This window comes from Taeniopygia guttata, chromosome 30 (assembly GCF_048771995.1).
Source record: "Taeniopygia guttata chromosome 30, bTaeGut7.mat, whole genome shotgun sequence".
NCBI classification, from domain to species: domain Eukaryota; kingdom Metazoa; phylum Chordata; class Aves; order Passeriformes; family Estrildidae; genus Taeniopygia; species Taeniopygia guttata.
In genome coordinates this window covers 2,439,586-2,462,369 of record NC_133055.1, presented here as the reverse complement: position 1 = coordinate 2,462,369, position 22,784 = coordinate 2,439,586, and the positions used below count along the sequence as shown (strand labels likewise).

Genomic DNA, 22,784 nt, shown 5'->3' with positions numbered 1-22,784 from the left:
ATGCTGCAGGAGGAGGAGCTGCAAACCCAGCCCAGGGAGCTGCGGGGAGGAAAGAGCCCCCCTGAGCCAGGAAGGCGGGCGGAGATCCAGCCAGAGCTCGGAGCTGGTGGAGAAGTCTCATGGCAGGGAGAAGCCCCACAAGTGCTTGGAATGTGGGAAGGGTTTCAGTCAGAGCTCCAATCTGATCCGGCACCAGAGGATCCACACTGGGGAGAGGCCCTACGAGTGTGGGAAGTGTGGGAAGAGTTTCAGAGACAGCTCGGACCTGGTCCGGCACATGGTGATCCACACTGGGGAACGGCCCTATGAGTGCTTGGAATGTGGGAAGAGCTTTGGGCAGAGCTCATACCTGAGAACACACCAGCGCATCCACACAGGGGAGAGGCCCTACGAGTGTCCCCAGTGTGGGAAGAGGTTTCACACCAGCTCCAGTGTCCTCAGACATGAGCAGATTCACACAGAGGAGAGGCCCTTCCTCTGCCCCGACTGCGGGAAGGGCTTCAACCGCAACTTCAGCCTCACCGTGCACCGGCGCATCCACACCGGGGAGAGGCCCTACGAGTGTGGGGAGTGTGGGAAGAGCTTCGCACAGAGCTCAAACTTGACCCAGCACCAACGGAGGCACCACTAAGGGAAGCCCTGTGAGTGCTCCGAGTGAGGGAAGAGCTTGGAGTGAAGGAAGAGAGTGAGGGAAGAGCTTGGAGTGAGGGAAGAGAGTGAGGGAAGAGCTTGGAGTGAGGGAGGAGAGTGAGGGAAGAGCTTGGTGCGCTGCTCCAGCTCCATGCCCCATGGGAGGATCCAGGCTGGATGATCCCCAGTGACCCCCGTTGGGCAGAGCCCTGCTAAACCGTGGTCCTGGTGATCCATGCTGGGTGTGGGGAAGGTGTTGGCTTCTTCACCTTGTGCTGCTGTGATTTGGGGGGGTTCCCATGGATGGGGGATGGGAGGTGAGTGGGGGGTCCTGGCGCACTGCGGGGGGCTCATGGCTCAGGGGGTCCCAGCGCTTTGGGGGAGTCAGGGAAGGGGGGAAGCAGTGAATGGGGGGGTCCCAGTAAATTGGGGGGGGGTGCTGATTATAACAGGGGGTCCTGGGAGACAACGAGGGGGAAAGGACCAAACCCTAAGGGACTCCCCTAGTGCTGGTGAACCCCCTGTGCCCCCCCAGGCCTTGGGGTCCCCCACAGTCCCTGCACTGTTCCTGGGGGTCCCACGGCTCTGGGGGGGGTCAAAGCGGAGGGGATGGAACCTCCGTCATGGATGGGGGCACAAAGGGGGTCCGGGCCCAGTGCTCGGCGGGGTCGGTGCACGAGGGGGGCCCGGTCCCTGTCCCGGTGCACGGGGGTGGCGCTGCCTGGGGGGTCCCGGTGCTTGTGGGGTTCCCAGGGTTCGATGGGGGTCCGGTCCCTATCCCGGTGCTTGGTGAGGGGGGGGGGGGGGGGTAGTGCCCGGGGGGCTCCCACTGCTCGGTAATTGGGGGGTGTCAGAATCCAGGACATCCCTCTGGCTGCCCTGGATGGCTCGAGACCCTGGCAGGGGCCTCGGAGAGCTTGGCATGGTTTCAAGAACACCGGTGGCTTTGGTTTTAGCCCCTGGAGAACATTGCCAACTTTGTATGAGGAATTACAAGGCACAAGGGTTTGAGTAGCGTGGTAGGTGAATTAACACAGGGTGGAAAAGTAGAATTTTAACACTTTAAAATATGGGGTTCAATGGGACAAGGTGGAGGGATCTGGGTGTGTCCTGACCTTCTTCTCCTTCTTTTTGCCCTCCATGTCTTGCTGTGATGGTGCCACTTTTCTGTTGTTTGAAGGTAGAGACACACTGTCCAACATAAATGATAGATATTGGCACGTTACTGTAAACACAGTCCAGGTAGTTTTTAGTGTAGAAAGCAAACAGCGCCCTGAGGGCAGGGAGACTGCCACAGACCGACCTGCTAGACAGAGCTCAGCAGAGCGGACAAAGCTGTTAGAGAAAAGGGACAATAAACGTCCCTGAGAAGCAAAGCTCCGCATCTCGACTCCTTCTCTGCCCGCGCGGGCTGGGAGAAAAGGACTTTTCACAATCTGTCGAGAGTTTAGCTGAAGAATGGCTGCGCAGCAAGGGACACTAAAGGGTTGAGTTGATGAGAGTGTGAGAATACGTGACTTGTAGCATGAAAACAACCTTGAGAAACAGATATCCCCTAACAACCTTGAACATACAGATGTCTCCCTAACAACCAAGATGTAAAATTGCTTAGTATGCAGAAAGATAATCAAGTATAAGAAGCAGTAACTGCAAGGTTTATCGCAAAGAGATATATGTGTTAATAGAAAGGTAACCAATCCTGAGGTTCGCTTTTGCAATATGTATGAACTAATTAGTGCTTGTATAAAGAAACTGTAATCGACTCCAATAAACTGAGACTTGTTGATCATGACAGCATGAGACTTGTCTCCCGCGACTCTCTCACCAACATCTGGCGCCCGAACGGATGGGATCCCCCCGCCTGGATCTGTGAGACGTTTGCGTTGGGGTCGGGTCCTGCAGCTAGACGGATGGCGATTAATCTCCACTACCTGGAGCCGCGCCCTGAGTGACCGCAACGGCGAGCTCAGCCGATACGTGCTGCTGAAGCCTGGAGGGTCTGCAACAGCGCTGACATGAGTAATGAATAAGGCAAACAGCATATAACCTTTTCACCTCCTTTCTCAGACGGAGGCAATTTAAAGGGCTTAATTTAGATAGGGATCTCCAGGCTTCCGTACAGCTTCTCTTTCATATTCTCTCAAAGAGAGCTGAAAAAGTTAAAGAAGCCGATTTAGAACAGTTGGTTCTGTGGGCAAGAAACAAGGCAAGCTGCAAAAGCCTTCGCTGATTTTTAGTAAAGTCGAATCACAAGAGCTGGGGCAGCTGCTTTGGGACGCAGTGATAGAGAGCAGAAAAGACAAGAAAGTAGTGCTGGAGCTTAGAAACAAGATACAAAGGCAAGAAAAAGTTACAGAAAGCCCTTCCTCGTCCCTTGTGGAACGGGTTGGCAGAACTAAGGCAACGGGCTGTGGCGGAGAGCAGCAGGGTGCGGCAGTGAGCACTGGCCAGCCGCCCGGGCGGACCGCAGAGCGGCAGCACGAAGTGGCAGCGCGGAGCGGCGGGCGCAGGGCCAGGCAGAGCGGGGCCGGCTGGCACCGAGCCTGAAGCAGCCCCAGGGCGGAGCAGACTTCGGCCGAGAGGCAGAAGGCTCCTTGTTGCTGAGCAACAGTGCGAGGAGGGAGATGGGCGTTCCCGGGGGCTCGGCCGCGCTGGAGTCGGAGCAGGCGGGGCGCGGCCGCATCAGGGGCGTCTCCTCTCCCGTCCCCACAGTGACGCAGCAAGGACGGGAGCGAGACGGCGCCGCCCCCTCATCTCCCCGCAGCACCCCGCAATGGCGGCGGAGACGCTGCACAGCCTCGTTGCCATGGTAATGACAACCCCGAGAGCAGCAGTGTCACCAATGGAGAGATTGCAACACTACAGCAAAAATTTCAACAGCATTTTTCCCATTCCTTGCAAAAGTCAGAAGACATAATGAAAAAGTATAGCAATACTGAGTGTTTTCCAAGATACCAAGAAGGATGGACATTATGCAAATCAATGTCATTTCAAATACAATATGGATGAAAATCACTGTATAAAGATAGAAATGTTAATAATGATTTAATTGCCAAAAATGTTTCTGAAAACAAAGATTTGAGGAATTTCAGTCAGATGGAATGTTGGCATTGAGTTCGCAATTTCTGGTTTTGAGTTTTTATAGATAATAATATAAGTAATTATGATTTTTGAGTTTTATAGATAATAAGATAAATGATGATTGTCAAGTTTTTGTAGGTAATAAGATAAGTAGTGATTGTTACTAATGTTATATGAATGCTTTGAAAAGATTGTCTTAAAATATTTTAAACATTTCTTGTTGATAGGCTGATCATATAATGTAAATTGTCTGATTTTTGTGATAAGAATTATTATTAAGATTTTAAGATATTGGGGTGTTGTTTTAATATTTACAGTCAGTTTTCACATGTTTTATTGTTTTTCTAGGTGATTGATTGCAAGATGTGTTTTTTCAGGATCCTGTGTTTTTGATTTTTTAACTACTCATGTGTCTTCTTTATCCAATCTTTTATGCAGCTGCAGTTCATCTTCTTTTACAAATTTATTGTCCAAGTTTTAGTTCAAGATTTCAGACTTCAAATTTTCAGATCTCTAAAGAAAAGGTTTGTTGTATTTAGAGAATTTTTGTCTTGAAAGAAATTTTGGACAGGTTCAATTATTTGATGGTTTGATGAATTTTTAATAATAAGTTTTTTTACTTATAACAGTTATTTCTAAGACTTTTGTTTTAAACATATCCTCCAATTAGAGTTCGAGCTCTGGCCAAGCTCTGGCTCTACGTGGATGGTGTGATTGATCCAGATGTTTTCTGCATCAAAAAGTATTCAAGTCCTTTTGGCTTGACAATTTGACCATATAGAACAGCTGAGCCTCAAAGGGAGTTTTGGAGAGACATGATCTGGACATGTTTTATCCAAATCTCTGTTGTTTTAAGGTTTGTCAGCTGCTGCAGACTCTGGGATGACAATTTGATAGTGTAGCACTTGGTAACTGTGATTTTATATGTAATATTAATTGTTTATTATCTGATTGATTTTTATTTGTTGTTAGTTTTTTTACTATATGCATTGTTTTGTTTTTGATGTTTTTTCATGTTTATAACAAAGATGTTGATATTTCCATTTCTTCATGCAAGTTTTAGGGAACAGAACTGAGAGAGGACCCTCCAGTCTCTGTGGGAGTGCTGGGTTTGTTTGTGTTTTAACAGGTGCAGAATCTAAATGGATTTCAGTGAAGAATGTGGAACTTATTAATTGCAAGAGAGCAACTGATCTCTCCACAAGTGGATCAGAGGATGCACAGCAAAAGTGGATTGTGCAAAGAGTTGTGTTTCACCCACAGAAGATTGTGGGCTTTGGGTTTTTTTTTAATAAGTGTGTTCTTAATGATGTTATAAATGGGCAGGACAGATGCTCTTGCTGCATTGATATGAAAAGGCAGAGACAGAATTTTAAAAACAGATGAAAAAGATACCAACCCGCAGTGATAACAACGTCAACGACAACAGTTTGCCTGGAACATCCCGTGATGAATCCAGTTCTGATGAAAATTAAGTTTGTAGAGTACAGAGAAATAAGTTGAAATATCAGAAGTGTGAAGTTAGATTTATCAGAAGTTAGTTTATTAGAAGTTATAGTTTATGTTTAGAATTAAGATTGTTTCTTTCATGTTAAACAGGGCATTCAAAAACCTGAGAAGAATGTGGTGGGCCTCAATGTTTTTATTAAGCAGTGTTTTGGTTGTTGAAGTATCTGGAATCCTTGACATTGACAAGAGAGAAAATATGTGGATCACTTGGGCCAAACAAACTAGGCAAGATTAATTCTGCCTGTTGTTAGCCACACCATTTAACCCCCTTTTTATACTTGTTAAATTGGAGTTCTCGTTGGGTCCCATGGCAGAGTTCAAAACTTGGACCCGAGCTCAAATAAATTTAAATAGCACTCTGGGAGCGCAAGCTGTTGCATTTGTGCAAAACCTTAAATTTACTGATGACAGTTTTCAAGAATTTGGTCTTTTGGGTTTTGTCCCAGGAAATTACTGTTTGATATTTGGATCTTATGCTACCAAACCAACTCAAGAAAATGGAAAATTGACAGATGACGACACTTGGTTGTCTCCCAGATCACCATTGTATTACAACTATTTAGAATATTGTAACAATTCGACTCCAAGAGGTGGTGCAGGAAAACTGCCCCCAGGAACCTTCCTCATTTGTGGGGACCGAGCCTGGTCAGCAGTCCCTCAAAATGCTAGGGGAGGCCCATGTTATATCGGTAGGTTGATGCTTTTTGCTCCCACCATACATCAGGTTCTCGAATTGCCTCAGAAGACTCAACGAGCCAAACACAGTGTTCTCCAAATGGACCCTAATTATAAAGATATAGTGTCATTGTGGGGGCGTGCTTCTGTAGTAGTAGCCTCACTCTTTGCCTCAGGGGTCGCCTCATCAAAAGCGCTCACACAATTGAGAACTCTAGCCTGCTAGACAGGAAAACAAATTAATATCACATCTAAATTGATAAGTGAGCTTGCTGCAGATGTAGACGATACCCATCATGCGTTTCTACAAAACAGAGCTGCAATTGATTTCCTTCTTTTAGCACAAGGACATGGGTGCTGTTATGTGTAGTAAATATAATTTGCGCCATTTCTAATATGATATATGTGATATTGAATATTTGTTAGAGTATACATGTTTGTATTAGGATTTCCCCCCTCACAGGCGCAGGTGAGACTGGGTGTAAATTGGAAACTGATTTACAAGTAAGAAGGTACTCGCCAGGAGATGGGCCATGTCTGGGGAGATACAGAAACCCCAGGTGCTGATCGTTAGCGTGAACGACCCGAGATGGATATCATGGAAATCCTGAGGCGTGAATACAGCGTTCCCGTAAATTTCATCAAAAGATTCAACAAACTCCAGACAGTGATTTGCTCTCCCTCATCACCAAAAAAGAAAATCTTATTAACATATGGACTCTGAATAGAAGAAAAGACTGATTGCTGAAATCTTAGCCTCAGGCGGAATTTTCCCTATAAAAACTGCTTGTACCAGGATGGAGGTGTGTGGGCAGAGAGGAAAACCTCTGCTGAGGCTGACCTCTTTGTTGCACACCCAGGGCCGACCCCGGGCTCGGCTCTGTTCTTTCCTTGTGGCTGGCTAGATAAAATTTGATTGTAAAATAAATATTTTATTTTTCATATTAATTTGGCTGGACAAATTTTCATTTATAACAAACTTGGTGACCCCTTACGTGATCTGGTTTGGGGGTATCCTGGGAGTTCCCTCTCCTGGATCCGGGCGGCGCCCTGCTGATTTTAGCAGCCGGACAGGACTGCAGAACCCCACGGAACCAACCAGATTCCAAAAGCAGCAAAAAGCCACATTAAGGAAAGGATATAAACGGGCCCAGAGCTCTCGGAATTCGGAGCTAAATCTCCGAGGCTGCAGCAATTTTTCACTCATAAAATCAACGTGCACGAAGAATCCACGCGGGAAAAGGAGCCGTGAGTACTGCGTGGTTGGGTGGCGCGTGGGTGGGTGTGTGTTTGAGTGAGACGTGGCATAGCCACGGCGCGAGTGAGGACCCCAATAAACCGCAGTTCCACTAGCCCGCGAGGGACGTGGTCGGCTACGGGGGAAGCGAAAGGACTCGGGTTTAACTCACAACACGCATACGACCTGAAACTCTGGGAGTTTACAGGGATCCACTCACGGACGGGTCAGGGGAGGGAAGGTACGTTCTCGTGGACTCGAGAGATTGGTAAACCTCACCGGCTCTGGGCTCGGGGAGCCCAGGAAAACAGGTGAAAGAGAGCTCAATCATTTCCCAGCCGAAAAACCCACAGATCGGTTCGCTGTGTGGTCATTTAGGTTGGCAAGGTTCGGTCGAGAGAAGACCGGTTTAAACACTTGGTAAAAACTCAGTTCGGGGTAGGACTGAAATAAATATTTTAGCACGCGGGTAACTGACTTCTTGGAACAACTTGTGGACACTGACTTGGAATACGGTAAGAAAACTTTAAATATGGGACAAGTGAACAATAAAATACCCCTTAAGTTAATGTTTTAAAAGGCTGCGCAGCTCCGTGTAGCCGCAGGCAGCGTGGCTCTGCAGTTTTTAAAACTCGCGCGGCGGCGGCTCCCGGTGGCGGCGGCTTCGGTTTCCCCGCGGCGGGAGGGGGAAGCGGAGGAGGCTCCGACTTACGCCGATAGCGGCGGGGGCGGCGGCGGCTCCGGTGGCGGCGGGGGGAGCACGGCTCGGGCTTTCCTGCCACGCACGGGCAGCGGGGGGGAGCCCGGCTCGGGCTTTCCTGCCACGCACGGGCAGCGGGGGGGAGCACGGCTCGGGCTTTCCTGACACGCACGGGCAGCGGGGGGGAGCACGGCTCGGGTTTTCCTGACACGCACGGGCAGCGGGGGGAGCCCGGCTCGGGCTTTCCTGCCATGCACGGGCAGCACTGGTCGCTGCTCGGCCACGTGGCGTGGGGAAACCCGGTCCTGCAGGCGGCAGTTTTAAAAACAGCACAAGCTGCTGCTACTACTCTGCAGGGCTGGAATCTAAGTGCTTTTGGCTTCTCGACCACGGGTTTTTGGGAATCGGTAGCGAATTTGTCTTGTTTCTGGTCAATATAAAATTGTGCTGTGCATTTTACGCCTAAAATGAGAGTGAGACAATGAAGAGCTAGATTATGCCAGGCTATAGGAACATGCCAGCGCGCGGCTGTTCCCTATTAAGACAACTGGCTACAAGGTAAGTACGGGGCAGCTGCTACCCCCATACCAAGTTCCTCCATCACAAGCACAAGTCTCGGCAGCCTCCACTCCCCCGCTCCCCCCCCAGATCAGTCTGCACCACCACCTAATACACAAGTCTCCGATGCAGGCGCTCCGGGACCGTCCCAACTCCTCCCCCCCCCCCCTCCACACAGCCCGGGGAGACACACACACGCGCATGCCACACCGGGGAAAGCACGTCCCCTCCTGCCAGTAGAACTCGGCAAAAAAAAAAAAACAAAAAAAAAAAACAAGGAAAGGAAACACGGGAGATAGCGATGATGAAAGGGACAGACCTAATCTAATACCCCTTAAGGGGGGTCCCCACAGCTCCCGGAATAATTGGGTTTGTAAATATTCCCATTAACACGGGAGATGTAAGAGCTTTCAAAAAGGAAATAGAAAAATTGATGGATGATCCATTGGGGGTGGCAGAAAGGTTGGACGAATTTTTAGGAGATAGCATATATTCATATGATGATATCTCGGCTATATTAAGATCCTTGTTTAATACTGAAGAGTGAGATATGATAAGGCAGACTGCCATAAAGGACTGGGAATTCAGAAACCCCCAGGGTGGGGGCGGGGCAGAAAAGTAGCCAGAACAAAGCCCATCATGGACCGACCCTGAATCCCCTGTGGGAGTAGTCCTTTTAAAAACACAATTCGTTACTAAATCGTGGGAAGACATTCAAAGGAGTTAGAAAAAAAGATAGATAATTGGCAAGAGAAGAGCTTACAGGAACTATTGAGGGAAGCACAAAAGGTGTATACGAGAAGGGATGAGGAGAAACAAAAAACGCAGGCCAAGGTGTTGGTGGCAGCAGTAAGAAAAGCACAAGCACAAACGGCTGAGTCATCAGCTCCGGCCAGGGGGCCCCAGGGAAAGCCAGCACACACCCAAAAGAAAAACAAACAGGTAAGTGCCCCTGAATGTTTTTACTGTAAAAAGAAAGGACACCTCAAGAGGGACTGTAAGAAACGAATAAAGGATGAAAAAGTCTTTCAAAAAAATAGAGGTGTCAGGGGCTTAATAATCTGGGGTCACAGACATCGAGAGAGCCCTTGATAAAATTGAAGGTTGGACCCCAAAAACAGGAACTAGTCTTTTTAGTTGATTCTGGAGCAGAAAAAAAACACAGTTCAAGGACTGCCTCCTGGATGTATCAAAGGTAAGGATTTCATGACTGTGATTGGGGCTAAAAGGGACCCCTTTCAAATCCCCATCCTAAGGAATGTAGAAATAGAATCAGATAATAAAATCTGTGCTGGGGATGTTTTATTAGTAGAAAAAACAGAATACAATTTATTGGGAAGGGATTTAATGGTGATGTTAGGAATAAGTATAATTGCAAAAGACTCACAACTCATGGTAAGTTTATACAACCTAACTACTGAGGATGAAAAGAAAATTGATCCCAGGGTTTGGCACATTCCGGGGGAAGCTGGAAAATTAGACAGAACCAATTCACATTAAAATTGAGAGACCAGAAGACCCCATAAGGGTAAAAACAGTATCCCATCTCCCTAGAGGGAAAGAAGGGATTGAAACCAATAATTGAAGATTTAATAAAAAGAGGCACTTTGGAGCCCTGCATGTCAAGACATAATACACCTATATTGGCAGTCCAAAAATCAGATGGTAATTATCGGCTGGTACAAAAACCTAAGAGCAGTAAATCAGAGAACAAAAACCCTGTTTCCCACGGTCTCTAATCCATATACTTTGCTAATAATGTGTCCCCAGATGACAAGTGGTATAGTGTGATCGACCTAAAGGATGCCTTCTGGACTTGTCCTCTAGCTGAGGGAAGCCGTGATTATTTTGCCTTCCAATGAGAGGACCCGGACACACATAGAAAGCAACAACTAAGATAGACTTCTCTTCCTCAAGGGTTTGTAAACTCACCAAATCTCTTTGGTCAGGCCCTGGAAAAGGTGCTTAGCAAATTTGTGCCAGTCCAGGGAACCAAACTATTGCAATATGTAGACGACTTATTAGTAGCTGGCTCTAAGGAGGACGAAGTAAGGACTGGAACTATAGCTCTGTTAAACTTCCTGGGAGGACGAGAGTTGAAAGTTTCAAAGTCTAAATTACAATTCACTGAACCTGAAGTGAAATACTTGGGGCATTGGCTGACAAAGGGAAAAAAGAAACTAGACCCAGACCGGGTGGCAGGGATAATTGCATTGCCCCCTCCCCAGACAAAAAGAGAAGTCAGGCAATTGCTGGGACTTTTGGGCTTTTGCAGACAATGGATTGAAGGGTACAGTGAAAAGGTAAGGTTTTTATATGACAAACTTACCACAGACAGACTTAAGTGGACCAAAAAAGATGAAGAGAGCTACGGAGGATTGAAAGAAACCCTCATGGCAGCTCCAGTATTGAGTCTCCCTGACCTAAAAAGGCCCTTTCAGCTCTTTGTAGATGTGAACAACCACACTGCCCACGGAGTTCTGATCCAGGACTGGGCAGGGGCCAAAAAAAAAACAGATATCTGTCCAAACTCCTAGACCCTGTCAGCAGGGGATGGCCCACCTGCTTACAAGCAATTGTGGCAGTAGCAATATTAGTAGAAGAAGCCAAAAAGGTAACATTCGAAACTTCATTAACCATTTACTCCCCTCACAATGTGAGAAGCATCTTGCAGCAGAAAGCTGACAAGTGGCTGACAGATGCCAGGCTCCTGGAATATGAAGCTATTTTAATCCATTCCCAGGACCTGGAGCTAAAAACTACCCCAGCACAAAATCCTGCCCAGTTTCTGTTTGGGGCAGTCCAAGGGCATCCTCCCCACGACTGTGTTGAAATGGTAGAATTACAGACCAAAATACGACCTGATTTAGAAGAAGAACTCGAAGAAGGGGAAAAATGGTTTGTGGATGGGTCTGCCAGGGTGATAGACGGGAAAAGAAGTCGGGATATGCAGTCATAGATGGGAGGACGGAAGGGGTGGTACAATCTGGGCCCCTGAGTGCAGGGTGGTCAGCTCAGGCCTGTGAGCTGTATGCAGTATACAGGACTTTGCTGGGTCTTGAAAGGAAAAAGGGGACAATTTTCACTGATTCCAAATATGCATTTGGGGTGGTGCACACCTTTGGGAAAATCTGGAAAGAAAGAGGTCTGCTAAACACACGAGGAAAGGGATTAATTCATGAAAAAAAAATTAAACAAATCCTAAAAGCCATTAGAGGGCCAGAAGCTATTGCTATAGTCCATGTAAAAAGACACCAAACCGGGATGCAATTCAGGACTCGGGGGAACAATTTAGCAGACAAAGAGGCAAAAAGCGCTGCTTTGCTAAAGGTAAGTGCCCCAGAGATTGAAAAAGGAGACGCTCAGGAATTCCCCCCCCACCCCTCTGAAACGGAAATAGAGGCTTATCGGAAGATCGGGGGACAGTTAGAAGGAGGTAAGTGGAAGTTACCAGATGGGAGGGAATTGTTATCAAAGGAATACACCAGGAAGATTTTAAAAAGATTACACCAACAGACACACTGGGGGGCCCGAGCTCTGGCAGAGCAGTTCCTGAAATTCTTCGGCTGCAAAGGTATATGTAAATTGGCTAAACAAGAGGTGCAAGGGTGCGTAACATGGGAAAAAATAATAAATCATACAAACTCCCAAAAGTGAAAGGGGAGTCATCCAGCAGCTTACCGGCCTTTTGAAAGGGTCCAAGTAGATTTCACTGGTCGAGAGACACAAATTCTTATTAGTCATGGTGGACAAGCTAACCCACTGTGTAGAAGCTTTCCCAAGCTCCTGGGCTACAGCCCAAACAGTATCAAAAATCTTATTAGAAGAAATTATACCACGCTATGGGTTAGTAAGCTACATCGATTCAGACCAGGGCACCCACTTCACATCAAAGATCATCAAGCTATTAGCAGATGCTTTGGGCATTCGATGGGAATACCACACCCCGTGGCACCCTCAAAGTTCAGGACAAGTTGAGAGAATGAATCAAACATTGAAAGCCCAATTAGCAAAATTGATGTTAGAAACAAAAATGTCATGGATAAAATGCCTCCCGTTAGCCTTATTAAACATAAGAACTATGCCTCATTCCGAGACGGGACTTTCACCTTTTGAAATGTTATATGGGATGCCTTATACCCATGGTATGCCTGTAGGGCATCCGAGATTAGAGGATAAACAAATACAACCATATCTAGTAGAATTAAATAAAAATCTCGAAGAATTGCGAAAGCAGGGGGTAATTATGCAAAACAGCCCTCTTGGCTTCTCAATACATAAAATACAACCTGGAGACAGGGTGCTTGTGAAAACCTGGCGGGAGGCCCCATTAACATCTCAATGGGAGGGACCTTTTCTTGTTCTTTTAACTACAGATACCGCTATACGAACTGCAGAAAAGGGGTGGACACACGCGTCAAGGGTAAAAAAAGTCGATCTCCAATCACCAGAGTGGAAAATCACCTCCCCCCCCGGAAATTTGAAAATAACCCTACAGCGGTCGAGTAAATAACTGATCACATCTATCAAGCGTTCTATGCCGGATTGTAACTATTATCCTCTCCTACATTTCCCTTGCAGATACTGTTATAAGGTTAAACTGTTCATACCAAGTGGGTTGTTTGGGAAGTGTTTTGAGCAGGAGGAAGACCTGACTGGCCGTTTTCTGGTAAATAGCCACAAGGCTAAGATTATTCTAATTAGATCCAATGATCTAGGCTTTAGGTTTTCTTCTTCTTTTTCTCTCGTATCAGAAGAAATTAAAGGGAAAGTTACAAACAAAAAGCTAAAATTGTTATTGTTGAGTGTCATAAATCAAGCAACCTACCTCGCAGTCGAGACCACACCAGTGAGGCATTTTAAACAAAGTATGCAGCTCGGCCTGAGTATGAAACCACAGACAAAGACCCCTGCTGCCAAGAAGACCATTTACCCCGCCGCTGGACGCAACCCAGTGGGCGCTGGGAACGGCAGAGGGATCCTAGTGGTGGGATTAGTCTGGGCGAGCCTAAGCTTAGTCTCATGCCTCAGTAACCTCTCCAATCCTGGGAAGGGAGAACCTGGTGGCAGATACCCAGAGGAATCACCTCCCACCTCATGGAATTGCAGCAGGGGTAAGCCTAATAAACGTTGTCCTGATATTAACACTCAACAGGGGGTGTACAAATTCAAAGAAAAATCGAAAACATACCTTGAAAACGGTCAGTCAGCTCATAAACTACATCGAAGGAGCACAGGGGAAGTTTCAATTCCAGTTTGTAACAAATGTAATCGCACTGTATGGGTTGGGGGAAAGCAGGAATCTGTCTTTGTTGCTTATTTCCAAGCTAAACCAGTATGTTATGATCCGAATAAAATTAGTATATGTGTAATGGGGGGAAAAACCTACTGGGTGGGAAATAACCTAAAATATGAAAACAGGGTACCTCTAGAGACTGAGCCAGTCATCCTAGACCTCTTAGGAGACCAGGACGACAGGGTTTGTCTACAGTATGATAAGATGTTCTGTTTTACCAAGGACAAAGAAGGGATGGATCCGGAAAGTAAGATGAAACAGGTAATGCAAGAGGTAAAAAGACAGGAAGCTGAAATAAGAAAAAAGAGACTAGAACAAGAAAAGCTGAAATCCCTAAGCGAACAATATGACCAATTGGAAAAACAATATGCAAAGTGGGGATTGCCTGCCTCTGATCAAAACCTTTTTGTAGATCTGATGCAGGAAATTGCCACAGAATTGAAGTTGTCTAATTGCTGGGTCTGTGGGGGGCTGAAATCCGCAGAAAAATGGCCTTGGAGAGGGGAGGGATTGACCCCTGAGCAACTACTAAAATGGGAAGCTGGTGAGACCCCCAAAATAATTCAAAGACCAGAGGGGTGGGTACTAGATCAACGGGTAATTGGAACATTCTGCCTTAGCAGGGAGGGAGGGTTATATTCAGAAATTGTAGGATATACTCCTTGCATTTCCACTCTATCCATGAATTCCACCAGCCACATCAAGGTCTGGCAGCCTGAAGGCCGTACTGGGTACTGGAGCCGAGAGAAAAAGAACAACTGTGAATGGAGCGACCGAATTGGGCTTTGCTGGTACAAAAGCCCCGGAGCTAACCCTTATCAGTCAATTAGCCAGCTAAGTAAATATTGGGACGAGCCTGAGAGCATAACAACCAGGTGGAAAGCACCTAATGGATTACACTGGATCTGCGGGAAAAAAGCCTACAGCGAATTACCCCCACGCTGGAAAGGATCCTGCACGGTAGGACTAATCAGACCTGTTTTCTTCACCCTACCCAGGTCAGAAAGTAGTTCACTGGGGGCCCCCTTGTATGAATCCCTGAACCGAGAGAAGAGGAGCTTAAAAGAAAGATTCCCTCTCATCGGTGGGGAACAAACTTGGGGAGAGGATGAATGGCCTGCTGAAAGGATCATTGAATATTATGGTCCTGCCACATGGGCTCAGGATGGGTCGTGGGGATACCGGACCCCCATCTATTTACTAAACCGTTTAATAAGATTGCAAGCTGTGGTGGAGATTGTATCCAATCACACTTCGGATGCTCTTGAATTATTATCCCAACAACACTCTCAAATGAGGGCTTTTGTGTACCAAAACAGGATAGCCCTTGATTACTTACTAGCTGGAGAAGGAGGTGTGTGCGGAAAATTTAATGAATCTCAATGCTGTGTAGAAATAAATGATTATGGAGAAACCATTAGAGATCTGGCCACAGAAATTAAAAGGGTAGCTCATGTTCCAGTACAAAAGTGGAACTCGCTTCTCCAAGCATCGTGGTGGGACCATTTGTTTGATGGGGCTTGGTGGAAGAAAGTAATTTTCTTCATTTTATGTTCAGTAGCAGGAGTCATATTCCTACCTTGCCTCATCCCCTGCTTTATAAGACTCATCCATTCAGTAGTGCAGGGAATGCAAATAGCAGCATTACCCACAGACCCAGAAGCTGCCCTAGGAAAAACAAACCAGGTACCAAAAATAATGACACTAGGAGAAGAAATTCCTCATAGCAGAGCAGCTGAGGCCCTAGCAAAATTTAAAAGACGAATAAAAAATAAAGAACAAAACTATAAAGTTTACCAGGAAATTCCAAATGTAATAAATGAAAGCGAATAAAAATAAAGAAATCTTGAGATTCAGTAGAGGCAGAAATTAGGGCGCAAATTAATGGGTTAATATAGAAGGTGGGGGATTGTTATGGGTAATAGACATAATTTGCGCCTTTCCTTATATGAAATATATTGTTAAATACTTGTTTGTACTAGCCTCCCCCCCCCCTTCCGTCCCCCCCCTTCTCCTCCCCTCCGAGGCCAGGTGTATGTTAAGAAGCTCATTTACAAGTGAGAAGATACAGCTAGCCAGACGCCAGACGATGGGCCATGGCGCTGATCATCGCGTGAACGACCCGAGATGGATATCTCTGGAATCCCCAGACAGATCCATGTGGATTCAACAAACTCCAGACACTGAATTATTAACACATGGACTCTGAATAGAAGAAAGGACTGATTACAAAAATCTTGGCCTCAGGCGGAATTATCCCTATAAAACTTGCTTGTGCCAGGATGGAGGTGTGTGGGCATAGAGGAAAACCTCTCCTGAGGCTGACCTCTTTGTTGCACACCCAGGGCTGACCCCGGGCTCGGCACTGGTTTTTTTTTCCCTTCTCCTTTCCTTATTTTTTCCTGTGGTTGGCTAGATAGAATTTGACCGCAAATAAAACTGTTGTGTTTTTTTTAATTTGGCTGAATAAACGTTCATTTATAACATACCCTGAGAGGAGCCCAGTGCTCCTTGCTCCCCTCTGCTGACACCTGAGCATTTCTCTGGTTTCGGGATGACCCTGGCTGTGTGAGGGGTGCTATGTGGACACGACACAGGCAGTCCTGTCCTGCTGGGTCCCAGCAGTGCCTCACAACAGTTCTGCATCCACGTCAGGATGCTGGCCAAGAGAGGTCCTGGAAGCTGAGGCAGCAGATTTTAAGCTTGTGCAGCTGCCTACAGGTCAAGGCCAGTGGTGTTCCCTCAGGATACAGCAGTCCTGAGGGGTCTCCCTCATTCAAAGAAATTGGCAGACAAATGCACTGTCTACCAAAAGCTCTTTTATTGACCTGGCGGGAGGGCGGGGGTCTGCACCCCACTAAAATATTCCTCCAACACGTATAAATTTCAGTGGGTTGATGCAGGAATTGTACCAAACATACCGTCCATCTTTACGCTGCTGAGGCGATTCGGTAGGCAGGGGGTTGGAAATACATTGGCTCAGATTCCTATACTTGAAGCTGATGTCCAAGCGCTGGCCAGGAGCGGTCTCGATGCCCTAAAGCAGCACAAAGTCTTCCTCATGGCTTCCCTGCACAGGGCTGACTCCACACTTGCCCTTATTCTTCTGGTAGACTATGTCTAAAGCTTTGTGTCAAGTCACTCTCAGGTCAAGTTAGGCCTGCCAGGTTTTTCTTATGCTAACTGGTGCTGAGTTCCTATGTATGGCTGTGCTAATTACCTGTTTACTTTTGTGACTTGCTTGTGCTTACTTATGTCAAACAGAGGCTTTGTTTCATTGCCAAAGGTGCTTGAGGCCACCCCTCCTTGTGGCATCAGTTGCTTTCCTGTGGAATGTTCTACCTCCCCAAGAGTAAAGAGGGAGCTGGAGAAAGAGCTTGCCAGGCTGCTCTCCAGCCTTTACCAGCATTCCTGGTTTAGTGGAGAAGTCTGAGCTGAGCCCAAAGGTGCAGATGGAACAGCCGTGCACAGGAAGGCTCAGTGGGAAGGATGATCCAGGATCCATAGGCCTGGCAGCCTGAGCTTGCTCCAGGGGAAGCCCTTGGAGCAGATCCTCCTGAGGCCATGCCACGGCACTGTGCAGGGAACCAGGGCGTCTGCTGGAGGGTGGGAAAGCTCTGCAGAGGGGTGGGGACAGCCGGGGTTCCTGACAGGGTGCTGAGGGCTTCTGTGCAGGAGTTTGGGGGGAGTTGGTGTTAGTGGGGTGTTGGGGAAGGAGTTTTCTGGAAGGTGAGAGCTCTAGGCTGGAATTCAAGTCACTTTGAAGGCAGCATCTGTGCTTTGGCACAGCTTTGGTTACGCAGGGCAGAAAGAATATTTGGGACTTTTCATGGTCCTGATTCTCCTGCAGGGAAGAAGAAGGGAGAGCTGTACTTTACTGGACAATTAGATATCTGTAGCAGGGGGAGGATTAGCCCTTTTGCCATCTACTCATTTGTTTGAGCTACTTTTGTACCACTGAGTGGACTTTCATTTCTTGAGAGCTTTTATTCCTTAAGAGACCTAGGATATTATCATCCCTTCATAGAAAACCATTTGCAAACCAAACAATGGCTCTTGGTTTTGCCCTTTTATTGTGTAGTGTTATGTTCTGTAAAGTGACACTCAATGGATGAGGTTAAGGCAAATGAGTTGCTGCTTTGAGATGGGAAGCAGAATTCCAAATCTTCACCTCCTCAGGCCATCCCAATTAATTTGGGAAGTTTGCAATGTTTTGGAACCACTTGAGTTGAGCAATGGGATGTAAAGCTTTCCTGAATGGAGGATTCTTCCTTGCCAGATTTTTCTGTGCCTTTGTCGCTGAGGTGTTTTTGTGCTGAAGGCAATAACTTCAATGAGAAAATAATTTCAGCATGGAGTAAGACCTTCTGACAGAGACCAAGTGTTGCCAGCAGCTTCTCCAGGTGTTCCTGCCAACAGCCCCTGCAGGCAGGAGCACAGCCCCCAGTGCAGGTGGGTTTGGCTCCCTCTGGCACAGAAGTCCCCAGGGGCACAGGGCTCTGGGGCAGGAGACGGGCACCAGCCCTGCCAGGGCTCGGGGGTGGCAGGTCTGCTTGGGTGGGGACTCTGCCACAGCTGCTGATGTCAGCGCTCCCTGAGGCCCAGGGCTCAGAGCAGCATTCCTGCCCTGGCCCACAGTTCCTTGTCTGTGTCACACCCGCGGGTTTAGGATGGCCACCAGCCGGGACGTGTCCCGAGGAGGCCGTGCCAGCTTCTGTGCAGGGCCCCGTGCCCTTCCCAGCGCGGCTGCGTCGGCAGCCCTGGGGGCTCCTGCTGCTGCCCTGAGCCCGCAGAGCAGGGCAGCGTTTGCTGATGGTTTGAGCTGCTCCTAAAGACCGTGCTGGGCTGTCTTGGACGCTTGGGGGAAGGGATTCCTTCCAACCTGGGCCACTTTGGGTGGGCTGGGGGTGGCCCCAGGGCAGGGGGCAGTGTGTGCAGGGGCCCTTTGTGACACGTGCAGCATGGTCACCGTGGAATGGAACAGTGTGTCCAAGGGCCCTTTGTGACACGTGGTGACATAGGAGCTGACAGTGACAGGACCATGCCACAGTGCTCCGAGCACGCGACAGGACAGGACGGGACAGAGCAGTGCTGTGAGGAGCCCCTGCACAGCGCACTCGTTCGTGTCTGACCCAGAGCTTTTTCGAGGTATTACTGCTGCAGCTGACCTCGAGGCCAGACCACAGGACTTGCTGACCCGTGGCCTTCCTGAGGCTTCTCTTCTGCAGGTGCCCTCGAGGGCAGAGTGTGGGACTTGGTGCCCCGGAGGCATCTCCCATCCCTGCTGCCGGTGCCCTCGAGGCCAGACCACCATCCTTGACAGGAGTCTCCTGTCCTTGTAGCAGGAGCCCTCGAGACCAGAGCACAGGACTTGCTGTCCTGAGCCTTCCTGAGGCTTCTCTCTTGAAGGTGCCTTCCAGGCACTAAAGCAGGACTTGCTGACTCGGAGTTTTCTGAGGCATCTCTCCTGCAAGTAGCTATAGATCCAGTCACTGACATGGAGCAGAGACCCCTAAGAGTGCCCAAGCTGGCCTGGGTGGAGGAAGAGGAAGAAGGCCCTGGAGCTGCCCCTGCACACGAGACTGTGACACGGCACCAGAGTGCGAGGCACAGCTCCGGGTGCTCCCCGTGACCCTCAGCTCTGGGACCACTGTCTGCCCCAAGCTTCAGGGGCTGCAGGGGGAGCCCGGCTGGGCTCTGCCCTGGGGCCATCCTGCAGGGACAGCTGCACACAGGGAGCATTCCCTGCCACAAAGAGCCAAGCCAGGGCTGCAGGGCAGCTGCTCCAGCCCCGACTGCACTGCTGAGTGCTGTGCTCTGGGGCTGGGGCTCCCCGCACAGGGGACTGCACTGGTGTGCCACAGGAGACAGAGAAGCTGCAGCTTCAGCCTAACTGAGGTGGGTGCGTGGGCTGGGAAGAGTGGGGAGGCTCAAGGGGATTCACAGAGCTCATCCTGCTGCAAGGACGAGGAAAAGGGAGCAGGAACTCAGCAGTGAGGAGAGCTGGGGGCTGGAGAGCAGCTCTGAATGACACTAAAATCCCACCGGAGCTCTGAGACATTGCTGCTCCTCAGCCAGTGACAGGATGAGTCCCTAAGCCTGGAGCTCGGCCTTCCTCATGGTGAGGGGCACCAAGGAAGGCAACAGTGTGATGGAAACTGGAATGGGCTGGGAACTCACTGGGGGAAAAGAGGGAGCAGTTGGGAAGTAAAAGGCAGGTGGGGGAGAGAACAGTTCAGAGAAGGGCTGAGCTACAGCTTGAGCAAGCTGCAAAACGTCATTTGGGGTCATCCCAGATTGATTTCATTTCAGAAGTTATTGAACAAGTTTATTTTTTGGGGGGTGTCATGTTTCCCTTGGAGGTGTACACTCTGCAAACTTGAGCTGTGCTGCTGAAATGCTCAAGCAAGTCTGTGCTGCAGGGCACCCCATTTCTCCTTTGGCTGATTGCGGCCCGGTGCTGAGCTCCAGCAGGGCCCTGGCAGAGCCCAGAGCAGCCTCAGCACCCGCAGAGCCCGGCTGCAAGGAGAGAAACCAGAAAGCCCCGTCAGCTGAAGGCTCCTGTCCCCTTGTCCCAGCCACCCGCGGTGCCTCGCACTTCCTGATCCAGACTGGACCCCACCTGGAACGCTTCCTCTATAAAAACTAACAACAAATTATTGAAAATAGATTTCAGACAAATAGGGCAACAAGAAAAAAGGTCAAAAATCTTATCTCTGTCAGAGGCTTGGGGAAGGCCCAACCCCTGCATGCCAGGGAAAAACCCACCATGGGTGAGGGAATCCCAGGCTTTCTCCCTTCCCCTGCACTGCTCCCATGGTGATCCCAAAGCAAACAAGGGCAGTGGAGCAGCCCAAGCCCTTCCTTGCCTGCAAAGCAAAGCAGCCCCTGCACAGGCTCTGCAGTCCCACCTCTGCTCCCACCGTGGGGGTTTGTTTGTGTCGGGCTGGCTGCCCCAGCCCAGCCCCACCCGGGGCACGGTGGGTGCTGGGGGCTGTTGGCAGGGCCAGGAGCCCACTCCCATTTCGCACCCACCCCAGCCCATGCCCCCAGCCCTGCCAAAAGCAGCCTGGCAGCCGACTGAAGGATCAGCTGCATCCGCCCCAGCAAAGGGGAACCTTTGGTTCCCAGCCAGGCTGAGCAATGCCCAAATCTGGGAGCATCCCCCTGTGTGTGGACCCATCTGCAAATTCCCTGTGGAACCTGGCTTTAAAGGAGATGTCAGAATCAAAGTCCACCATCTTCAGCCTGCCGGTGGTCAGGTGGAGCAAGAGGTTCTCATCCTCGACGTCATCCTCGACATCATCCTCACTGCCCCCAGCAGCAGCAGGGCCCGACCCAGCTTTGCTTCCGAGATCAGACCAGACCGGGCGCTCTCAGGGCGGTGTGCCATGGGCACCTGCAGCCCCTCAGCAGCACCCTTCAGCCCACCACACCACCCTCCGGGCACAAGCCCAGAACCCCACAGGGGCTGGACAAGCCCAAAAGGGCCGCCCCTGCCCACAAGGGGATCTAGAGACAGACCTGAGCCCACAACACACACACAAGGTACAAAAAACCACACAAGGCCCACGTGCCCTTTCCCTCCTGCCCCTCGCCATGGCTGCCCAAGAAAACCCAAGCACCAGAGGCCCTCTGGCCAGCAGGCAGCAAAAGAAGCCTACAGCACCCAGTATTCCCAGGCGGTCTCCCATGCAAGTACTAACTGGGCCAGACCCTGCTTAGATTGCAAGATCAGACGAGACCGGCCGCTCTCAGGGCGGTGTGCCATGGGCACCCTGCAGCCCCTCAGCAGCGCCCTTCAACACACCCCAACATGCTCTGGCACAAGCCCAGAAAACCACGGGGGCTCCGCACGGCCAACAGGGCCAGCCCTGCCCACAAGAAAATCTAGAGCCAGACCCGAGCCCACAACACACACACAAGGGATAGAAAAAAAACAAGGCCCATGTCTAGGTTTGAAAAGACAGGAGTCTGTGAAGGAAGGCAAAAGCCTCCTGTGAAATGGAAAAGGTAAACCCCCTCCCTCCGAATTACCACAATTTAACAAAAGGCTCTCAGGCAAAGATATGGGAATGGGAATAACAGTTCTTTACCAGGAAAAAAACTAAATAAAAATAATAATTTAAAAAATGCAATTAGTACAAATGAAACTAGTGAGGGAGGCAGAAACCTGACACCCTGAGGAGTCAGGGTGTTGGTAGTAGTCCAGTTAAAATGGTGGCTGCTCCTCCTGGCGTGGCAGATGAAATGCTGCTGAAGTGGTGATCTCTAGAAGGGTGGAGTTTTCTCTGAAGGTCTGGTAGTAGCTGGGCCTGGTCTTCCTCTAGGAATTCAGCAGAGAAGAAGCTGGTGGGATGGGGTTCTGGGGGTCCTGGTGGGCACTGGAAGGGAGTTTGGGGGTACTGGGTGTGACTGGGAGGGACTAGAGTGAGCCTGGAGGGGCTGGATGGAGATTGGGGATGGAAAAGCAGAGATTGGGATGAGGTTGGTTGTGCTGGGAGGAGACTGGGAGGGGTCTGGGTGAATCCTGGTGGGGCTGGGAAGGGACTGGGAGAGGGTTTGGGGGTCCTGGGGCAGCAGGGGGCAACTGGAAGGGGGTTGTGGGATCCTGAGAGAGACAGGAGGGGCTTTGGTGGGTGCAGGGGAGGTGAGGAAGGGATAAAGAGGGAGGTTTCAGGGGATCCTGAGTGGGCTGGGAGCGACCAGGAGGGTGCTTGGAGGGGCTTGGGTGCCTGTGGGAGCTTTTGGGGGGTCCTGACTCTTGCGGACCCCTCAGAGATGCCGCCTGCAGCAAGATGCTGTCAGGCACTGAGGGTTTCGTGTTGGGCCTCGTCTTCCTGGTGCTGGGGCTCGGGTTCTACCTGTGCAAAATCAGGGGGTTCCCAGGGGTCGTGTCCCCTCTCCCCGAGAGTCTGTGCGCTCCCCCCGGGGCCCCCAGCCCGGTGTCACCCCTGTTTCTCTGCCCACAGAGCTCCTGAGCCACCGGCGGCCGCAGAGCTTCCCCGTGGCCTCGGGCCCAGCCGGGATCCCCCGCTCCATCCCCACGCTGATTTTGGGGGGGTCCTGTGTACCCCCAGCCCTGCTGTCACTCTGCC

The 22,784-nt window shown here is 49.6% G+C and overlaps 2 protein-coding genes across 2 annotated transcripts in view; one reads left to right on the top strand and one right to left on the bottom strand.

Annotated features, from left to right (window-relative positions):
• LOC140680256 (uncharacterized) overlaps positions 1–22,784 on the top strand; it is a 1,118,524-nt gene that overhangs the window by 766,686 nt on the left and 329,054 nt on the right. The window contains exon 18 of the mRNA XM_072919758.1: positions 199–616. Within this exon, the coding sequence (XP_072775859.1) occupies positions 199–616 (418 nt within the window). The remainder of the gene's footprint in view (positions 1–198; positions 617–22,784) is intronic.
• Positions 1–22,784, bottom strand: part of LOC105760196 (uncharacterized) — a 448,806-nt gene that overhangs the window by 217,799 nt on the left and 208,223 nt on the right. The window lies entirely within an intron of this gene.